The sequence below is a fragment of the Ylistrum balloti genome, unplaced genomic scaffold (assembly GCF_031769215.1).
Source record: "Ylistrum balloti isolate Yb309-2 unplaced genomic scaffold, AGI_CSIRO_Ybal_v1 Utg370768, whole genome shotgun sequence".
NCBI classification, from domain to species: domain Eukaryota; kingdom Metazoa; phylum Mollusca; class Bivalvia; order Pectinida; family Pectinidae; genus Ylistrum; species Ylistrum balloti.
Window position 1 is genome coordinate 120,454 of NW_026782450.1, and position 10,007 is coordinate 130,460.

The 10,007-nt window shown below is 36.0% G+C and overlaps 1 protein-coding gene across 1 annotated transcript; it reads left to right on the forward strand.

The window, feature by feature from the left end:
- The first annotated feature begins 1,311 nt into the window (after positions 1–1,311).
- On the forward strand, positions 1,312–10,007 carry LOC132558193 (toll-like receptor 13). Its single transcript, XM_060222724.1, has 2 exons — positions 1,312–1,452; positions 7,366–10,007. The coding sequence occupies exons 1-2, from the start codon at positions 1,312–1,314 to the stop codon at positions 9,490–9,492; spliced, it is 2,268 nt and encodes a 755-aa protein (XP_060078707.1). The 3' UTR covers positions 9,493–10,007.

Genomic DNA, 10,007 nt, shown 5'->3' on the forward strand with positions numbered 1-10,007 from the left:
AACCGATAGTCGCACTAACACACAACACCACACAACACAGTGTTTCGAGAAATGTGGGCTGACAAAGGTTATGTGAAACGGTCTTCATAATCTTTGTGCGATACAAATCTGGGCGTGTTTGGTGCTTGTTAGAATGACATGACAGGAATCTCGTTCATGATATCCACACCTACGGTTAAGTGTGTAAAACATAATGTCAATTAAGACCCAATTAGATATTGCTAACATTGTTTATATAATTTAACAAAAACATTAACAAATGACCAATATAGCATTTTACGTATAAAAGACTCGACTTGCGGGGTTTGTTACATTTCATATTGACCCGTGGTAATGCTATACCGAAAGGATAAAAACCCGCTAAACTCAAACAGAGGAGGAATCACTTGTGAGGAACGTGTATATGTCGTTGGAAATGGAATAAAAAATACAAATAAAGATGTTGGAATTTTGTGTGTATATAAGACACGTGAATAGAAGTTTATAAACAACTTTATAACACTTGGAGAATAGTTGACATACTACTGCTTTTTGATAGTCTGTAGATCTTCGTACGTCAGCACATACATTACATTCATCTTTCTAGTTAGTGATTGATAAAAGAGATTGAAAAGTAGAGTGGGGGACAATAAAAACTGTTTCTCATTGTCGAAACAATAAGCCAAGTAGCCATGCGATTTTAAATAAGAAATGGCTGAAGAATTTCACTCATGAATTGGGCATAGTTATTGTTTTTCAGTCACTTCATCAGCACGTTGGTAGTCATCATTCAGTGTAGATTTATACCTAATGCTTTGGTATAAGATACACGATGCAGATTTTGAGATCTACAAGATCGGATCCTTCTGATATCAAATAAACGCGAAAAAAGCTAACCAAGCTTTGAAAGAATCAATAGAATACCAACATAGCAACGTATTCCTAATTCAAACTCAAATTCCATAAAATTAGGGCAAAATATGAACAAATGAAAGATTTACACGGAGACTCCTGAAAAGAACAAGAAGAATAAGACCAGGTGTTCCCGAAGAGCAAAGTCTCTTCTGCTTCATCGACGAACCACGCAATGTAAACCTTGGTCAAGCCATGTAAATAATGTCACGTTCCCAAATGAGGACAATGTTAACAACAACGGAACCAACAGGCAAAATAACATCGGTCAAAATAAATGTATTGCAAGCTTCATAGGAAGAACAATCAGTTAATCTGACACCTTCCGCGACTTGTTAATTGATAAAATTATCAATCAATAAATATTTACATTATCAAATGTTGTTTGAAATCGATATGTTATTTGATCTGTAATCATTGATGACCAATATACTGATCGTTCGCTTGATTTTAAATTGTAAATTGTCTTTCGTCTTTTCGATACTAGACAAAAACAGGGATAATCTTTCACCATCTACTTATACACGTAGGTTAAATTTCACAATTATATCAGGGACCGGGGTGAGATTTTCCATGCCGAAACGAGGTATTAAGTGACGCAATGAAAAATACATTATCAACGTTTCAGATATCATGACTCACATTCAAAACAATGCGCAAGAGCATAGTTTATGTAAAGATTTCATGTTTGTCTTTTTTTAAACACGGAAGCCAAGCTTACTATACTGTAGACCTTGTTAACTAAATGTTCTGGGTGTACACTCTGCTTTCTAATACACATATTTATTCAACAAAGTTTTACTTCCTTCTTCAGTAAATGTGACGTCGTCGATTTTCACTGGAGCCAGGACAGGTAGGTCTCGTTCAGTATAACAACTGTATTTTTGGTTTGAATTCTCAACACAACATTCTATCTTATCTCATTATCAACCATTGCTATGTATTTGTCACAATCTATCCAAGTTGACAACAAATAACCATGTACAGTGAGAACGAGCAGGGTGTGTACTTGTGGGTTTGTTTGGGAGGTGTTCCTGTACATAGAAGAAGTGTGGTAGAAAGTAGAAATAATTAAGAACGATTTTAATTAACTAATCAAGTTTTAAGATGTATGTCGTCACCATTTTTCTGTGACTATGTTTCCACGAACAATAGACTACTACTTAGGATTTATAAGTCCTTTTCGTGAAATCCTTTAACTGATTGTACTATATATACCCAAAGTGTCCCACTTTAATTATTGTTTAATATTTGGCGTATTACCCTTCACTTTGCACACCTACGCATTGGATGGACCGAATATTAACGTTTAAAAATCGTGATGTTATTTGGGTTTTTTTTTTTTTTTATATTTTTGCCTTACTAGCATAGGCGTTACCTTTCTATTCCAATACACGTAATTTTATCTATTGGTTAAACCGTATGACCATTACCGTCCTATTAATCATACTGTTTAGCGGGGGTCCGTTTACTGCCAATAGTTATCTACCATCACGTTGCTCAGAAGATACCTCACACAGGTTAAAACTTAGGCTTTCTTTTTAGAATATTCTTTATAAGGGGTTCCTCGCGAGGTATGTTGTTTATAAGGGGCTCCGCACGGGGTTTATTGTTTATCAGGAATTCCGCACGGGGTCTGTTGTTTATCAGGGGTTCCGCACGGGGACTGTTGTTTATCAGGGGTTCCGCAAGGGGTCTGAGGTTTATCAGGGGTTCCGCACGGGGTCTGTTGTTTATCAGGGGTTCCGTACGAGGTCTTTTGTTTATCAGGAGTTCCGCACAGGGATTGTTGTTTATCAGGGGTTCCGCACGGGGTCTGTTGTTTATCAGGGGTTCCGTACGAGGTCTGTTGTTTATCAGGGGTTCCGCACGGAGTCTATTGTTTTTACAGGAGTTCCGCACAGGGATTGTTGTTTAACAGGGGTTCCGCACGGGGTCTATCTATTGTTTACCGATTACACACCGTGTATAAACTTACAAGGAAATAATTCGTTTTTCTGTTCCTGTTTAACGGAACGCATAAATACAAAGAGCGCAATTATGTTAATACTCAGCTAAGGAGACTGCTATCGGCTGATTTATCATACAGTGGTTAAGTCGTATCGCTGGGAGAACGTACGACATCCTGACAACTTAAATATGTGAATCGAGTATCATCATGAGAGAGGGTCAAAGGGCAATGACTAAGTGTTGGTTACAAGTGAATTGCGGTTAGTCAATACAATAACCCACATGGGGATAGATGGAATGTTGGCGAGTTTATATTATTAGGGGGTTAGTTATAATTACCCATCTGGGGAGAGGTGGAATACTGACTTTATGATACTACTACAAGGTTGACTGTGGTGACCCAACTGGAGAGATAAAGGATACTGTCGAATCAATGTCATTAGAGAGTCGATTGTGATAACCCATCTGAGGAGAGATAGGGTATATCGAGAAATTAATATTTTGACAAGGTCGATTGTGATAACCCATCCGAGGAGAGATAAGATATACTGAGAAATTAATATTTTGACAAGGTTGATTGTGATAACCCATCTGAGGAGAGATAAGATATACTGAGAAATTAATATTTGACAATGTCGATTGTGATAACCCATCTAGAGAGATGGAGTACTGACGGATAGATATTATGACAGGGTTGACCCTGATACCCTAACTGGAGAGAGATAGGGTACTGACGAGTCAATATTTTGACAGGGTTATTTTTTGTGATGTGAGATAACTGAGTTGAAATTATCAAGAGTTGGGGAACTACTGATAATAAAATGATTATAAACCTGTTTTGGCAGAGGAGAGAGCTAAATAACTGGATTACTGATAAGCAAATTCCAATGTTTTTTAATTTGGATTTGTTTTCCTTGTATCTATACTTTATCTTAATTATTTGTTGATGTACAATGTACATGTACAGTCCAGATTTCAATATCGTTTAATTGTCGGTCAAATACAGTCAACAATTTTGGATGAAATACTATTACTGTACTTTGAGATATTTTGACAGTACTTGATCAGTAATATATTGAGGTACACAATTATAATATTTATATGTGTATATCTTTGTTACATATGAAATGATTTTGACATTATTGTTGTTAAAAAATAACAAACAAAAACAGTCAATAAAGTGCCTAATCTGATGTTGGTGTGATCGAAACTCTATACTGTAAAGTACATTGCTGCATTGCAAATATATTAATCATATTTTTTTTCTATTTATTTATTTGTTTTTTTAATCAACATGTATAGATTTTACTACTGGAAATGTTAACTTACTCCAACATGTTACATAAAGCATTTTATATGATTTTATATTCATTTATAATGGAACAGTAGGCTTACATTTATGCACGAGTGTGTCATGTGATTTTTAGTAGACGGGAACTTTTATAAAGCACGTGATTTTGAGGGAGTCAGTCGGAAATATTATTGAGATTTAAGGAACTCAAATGTCATACAATTTACATTTGACAAAAAAATCTTCCTGACACATACCTTTGTATAAACAGGACGCAAGTTAACATGCCTGTCGGATCAAGAGGTCAAACATGAACACAATCCCCATACCAACTCCACAGTTCATCTCTCTAAAGAAACGCAAAACTTAGGATTATTCTTAAATCGAAAATTATAATGGATTCCATACATAAGAAATATAGAAGAACGCTGCAAAAATGCACATAATACATTAATATACGTCTCCGGAAATAAATTAGGAACAAAGTCACTATATTGACTCTATATAAAGCACTCATTAGATAAAAAAATAGACTATGGCTGTTCAGTTTATCATTCGGGTTCTGATAATGCATTAAAATTTAGACATAATGCAGCATAACGTAATAGATATAGCTTTAGGCACTTTAAAACACAACACCAATAAGCATGTTGGCTGAATTCGCCAAACTGTTATTTAAACTAAGGAGGAAAAAGCTCATATGTCAATATAGGGCCAGAACACAAACACTAGGACCCGGTTTCCCGCCAAATAAAATCGTTTCAGAAGTCAACGACACTAAATACAGAAACAAACTACAACAACATGCCAAACCGTCACATAACTTTATAACAAATCAACTTCTCGTTGAACACGATTTAGACCAAATATAAACTGATGATTTTTTTTCCAAATCCAACTCCGCCCTAAAATTAGACTCTCGATATTAGAATATAATTTTAAACAAAGCCAACAAAAAGGGAAAATCCAGCAGAAACTAGGGCAAAAGAATTGTCAACGATTGACGAGAAATATACCAGTGTAAAAAAAATCATTGCTGTATTATATAGACCAATCAGTGTTAGTTTATACAGTGTAATACTTATTAACATAAAAAAAAGTCCACAAACAGAGCAGTAATTCTTACAGATAGTCTTTTTTCATTACAATTAATACAGACTAGAGAAAAACGAAAGAAGTAATGTAATTAACTCCATGTTGTGCCTAGTTAAAAACCTGAAGCAACAGAGAATGTATAATTATCATTATTATTATGGGATTAACGTCCTCTATTATGGCCTTTAGGCATTTCAGAGGACGAGTGAGAATGTACAATCAGTGCAATGGTTAAAGACTGTGCACATTGTAAAACAGAAGAGTCCATATTTGTCTATATTGCAATAGATTCGACCAGGAAAGAAACGATACCATTGTCAAATTCAAAAGAATAAAAATTCAATATACATCCATCAACCAGGTTTTAATGTCACGTGAAAATGAAAGACTACTGCATTGACTACTCCACGAATTCCTAAGAAATATCGACTACTTGGAAAAAATATAAACGGTAAACAGAAAGGTCGAAGGGAGACAACTCTAAAACATCAGAAACCTACACGTTTCAACCGCTAGAGTTAAGATAAGGCATTATTAGGCAATGGGGCGGTCTACTAAAACTAGTATAATCAAACGATAACCGCGACAGACTGAGGGAGATGCAGGTCGGCACCTCAAGTCGCAAAAACACTGACGTTCGTTGGTGAGACGATACCCGGACACGGGAGAAGTCGCGGAGACGAAAAGCCTGCTAACGAACCAATCTATCTCTCTCTCCTCATCATGCCCAGTCCATTTAGTTGTGATTTCTTCTGTATAGTCACTATATTGACTCGATTTTGAATTGGTATACAAATGGTCGTGATCAACAGTATATAACCAGTGATCATGGGAATTAAGTAACCGACGTTCGACCAATAGTCATGAATCTCAGACCGAGTAAACAGGATTGTTTTTAGCTTTGTATAACCTCTTCACACGGAGTTTCTTCGCATCAAAGTTTGAGATGCAGAAACTGCTGTTAGTTACTAAAACCTGACTATATTTGTGTGTACATAATTCTTGTGGACATGTCCTGATCAAGTCACGCTGCCCTGTTGTCTGACAGCGTTAGAGCGGTTTTGTTTACGTTTGTCGTCTGCTGGTCACGGGGCGGCTTTATGTCGTAAACATTAGTGTTGTCAATAATTAAAAACAAAATAAACCACTTTTCATGATTTTATAAAAATAAAAAGAAACTATAAGTCAAAATAAGGTATGCTGAATCAACTTCCCATTAACGTCATTTCGCTTCACTGACAAAGTTATCCCCCTTAGACCAGAACACTTGACAACTCGAAACCGTTACCAGAACAGATACAGCCGTGACGATTGTTACGAATTTGTCACTCAAACGATAAATAATAATTAAATAATTCTGCTTTACACCGGCGTTTAATACCTGTATTTTATTAGTTGATTGTTTTATTATTCAATGAATGTGAAATGTTGTATATATATTTTAATATATACATATTTATTAAAAAAAATGTACATTTATAGCCAATTCGATACAACTAGGAGATCTTACAATCAACAACACTGTCATGGTCGTCACGCATTCTATGAAAATTTATGGCATTGTGACGTAATAATCCAACACAAAGCTAAAATATTATCCTGAAAAAAAAATGAAACCCCACATTGTCCATAACATACACACAGTTTTTTTCATTTTTAATTAAAACCGAACATGACTTCAAGTTCGATGTAGAAATATTAATTTTCAACTATGTTTGCTTTAAAATCTCTCCAGTGATAAAAAAAATCGTTTCCATTTGATATGTGATTTATGAAACTCGTCACATTTTTTTGTTTCATTTATATTATGTTAATATAATGATAATCCAAACTCAATCAAATTCAATAAAACTAGGGCAAACTATGAACAAAAGAACGATTTTCACGAAAACTCCTGAAAAACAATCGAAAATTAAGGACCAGGTGTTCCGGAGCAGCAAGCGTCTTTACAAATCAAGTTCACATATCAAATTGAAACCGATGTAAGATCCAGTGCATGATGCTAACTTAGTAAAAACAGCTAAATAGCAATTCCTTCGGTTAATGAACCTTTAGCCTCATTGCAGATACGTATACATTTGTTTGTAGTAAAATGTAAATGATTTGATGTAATACGAATTAGCTATCTTATCTTACAGACTTCAGTAGTCATGGCGGACAGGCGGATTTGGATTGTCGCTTTAGCATTGGTACTATGCTTGTGTTTGTGTGACAGCAAGAAAGACATACCTTGTCCCAAACCATTTTGTCGTTGTAAATTACGAGAAAAAATGGCCAAGTGTGTGGGGAAATCTCAAGTAATACCGAAGCTACCGCGCTATGTTGAAAAGGTGTATTTCATGAAGACAAATTTCACCACGGTAACGGATTATTTGTTGTCGAATCTATCACAAAACAGAATATCAGAATTACACTTTATTGATACCAACACCGTCAACGTTCAACCAGATGCATTCACTGTTCTGCCAAATTTAACAGTTTTGTCGTTCAGGTCAAATAAAAGGCTTATGCCCGAAGTTGTGTCTGCTTTCTTGAACGTAACGCCGACACTCCTAGAAATAAGACTGGATTCGAACGGCTGGGATTGGATACCAGTGGATATGTTTTCTGGACTTACTGGTTCGCTTATTCAGAAGATTTCACTGCAACAAAATGGGATCAAGTCTATATCTGCGTCATATTTCTCGAACGTTTATCATCTAGAAGACCTTGATTTAGCTGAAAACGACTTGACGGAATTCAACACTACGGGATTCGAAACTACAAGTATTCTCGAATTCAACATAGCGTACAATCATCTGCTTAAAATTCCGTCTTTTTGTGGACCTACTGGAACTCCAACGGGTCGATACAAATCCCTAAACTTCGCATCAAATCCCGTCTATTCCTTAGATCAATCATCATTTTCGTGTCTTCCGTACGTACGTAGCCTTGTACTTAACGAGATATATGTTAGAGAACTGAAAAACAACACCTTTGCCAATCTTCCTTCTCTTCGTAGTATCAGAATGAATTCGAACAGTATTACTATTAAAAGAATTGACACTTTGGCTTTTAACTCTTCCAGTCTTCGAACAATTACTTTTGTTTCAAATAATTTCAGATTTGACAGGCTAAAGGGTTCTAATTTAGGATTGTTCTCCTTTTGTCCGAAACTCGTTTCGCTTGAGTTAACAGATAATCACCTACCTTCAAATTCTAAAGCTCTAAGGTACATGTTTTCTCCGTTGAAGGAATTACAAATTCTCATATTGCAAAGCACTTATCTCAAGGCGATTCCTGGTGATGTTTTTCAGCACATTCCAAAGTTGAAAAAGTTGGTTCTCATAGGTAATTACATAAACGGTTGGGGTGACGACCCAAGCGTGTTCGGTAATGTTACGTCACTACGAAGCTTGTACTTAGATGGAAATAACATCAAGCTTATAAATCAATCGTCTTTCCCGAAAGGTTTTCTGGGCTCGCTGGAAAAGATCTGTATTACAAATAACCCATTCTCGTGCACATGTGATCTTATGTGGTTTCTTGATTGGATGAAATCTACTAAACACACCACCATTGTCAATTATCCAGAACGTTACGTTTGCAGGTCGCCTCCGGAACTGAACAATGTGTTGTTGAAGGATTACAATCCAACCAAGGAAATGTGTACCGATGTGGGCAGACTTCTGCAAAATGTATGCATAGGAATTTCGGTAACATTTGTATTCATAGTGCTGATGGTGTCTGTATGTTTCAGATACAGGTTCCATCTTCGATACTGGTTACATGTCACTGGAGTGTACAAACTAGGATATCAAAGACTCTCCAAGGACACTGATTACCGATATGATGCATACGTTATATACAGTGATCATGACCAATCTTTCGTTTCGCGGAAACTTATTCCAGAACTAGAGAACAAGTCCCAGTGTAGGTTATGCATTCATGCCAGAGATTTCGAACCTGGTGCGTTGATCTTTGAAAACATTACCAAGCATTTTGAACTGAGCAAGAATGTCATTGTCATACTATCACAGTCGTTGCTGAACAACGAACTTTGTGATTATCAGCTAGCTTTGACACAGACGAAAGCTGTTCGAGAAGGTCCCGGGGTCCTGAGTGTTGTACTGATAGAGGATATCGATAGAATCAATCTTTCCGCGCCTATGCGAACACTGATCAGCATGGTCAATTACTGTACGTGGCCTTCCGATAGAACAAGCCAAAGAAGGTTCTGGGGGCAACTGCTGACTGAGCTAAACAAACACATAGATCCTGAATAGAGATCTTCCCATACAGAAAATGAAAACATCTTCATATACAGTACTTTTAACTTACTCTCACATAAGTATAATTGAAATAGTTGAAATGTTTTCTATGAGGGAAATTGATATCGATTATATTTTATTATCAACAAAGATGATTAAGAAATACAGATAGCTGAAATCTGTAGCCAAGGGATTTTACTTACAGCTGAAGATATTCTAGATTATTCTGAATTAATGAATACTTATATAATATCAACTTCATATCGGACAAAGAAATATCATATTACTTAACTAGCTCACTGACTTGGCTGTCGAAATTCGTGCCTCGCAAACGCGTGTGTTGGTATATTTATAACTGGCATGCAATTATCTCTAATTACATAGAAGACATCCGTCATCGTCACTAATTATGATCCTGATGGAAGCTACAGTGAATTTTCCCGGAACATTGGCAGTGGAGAAAACGTGGTGATTATATAGCTAATCGTATGAATGGTATTTATCTTCTTTTTTTTTTTTGCAAATATGTC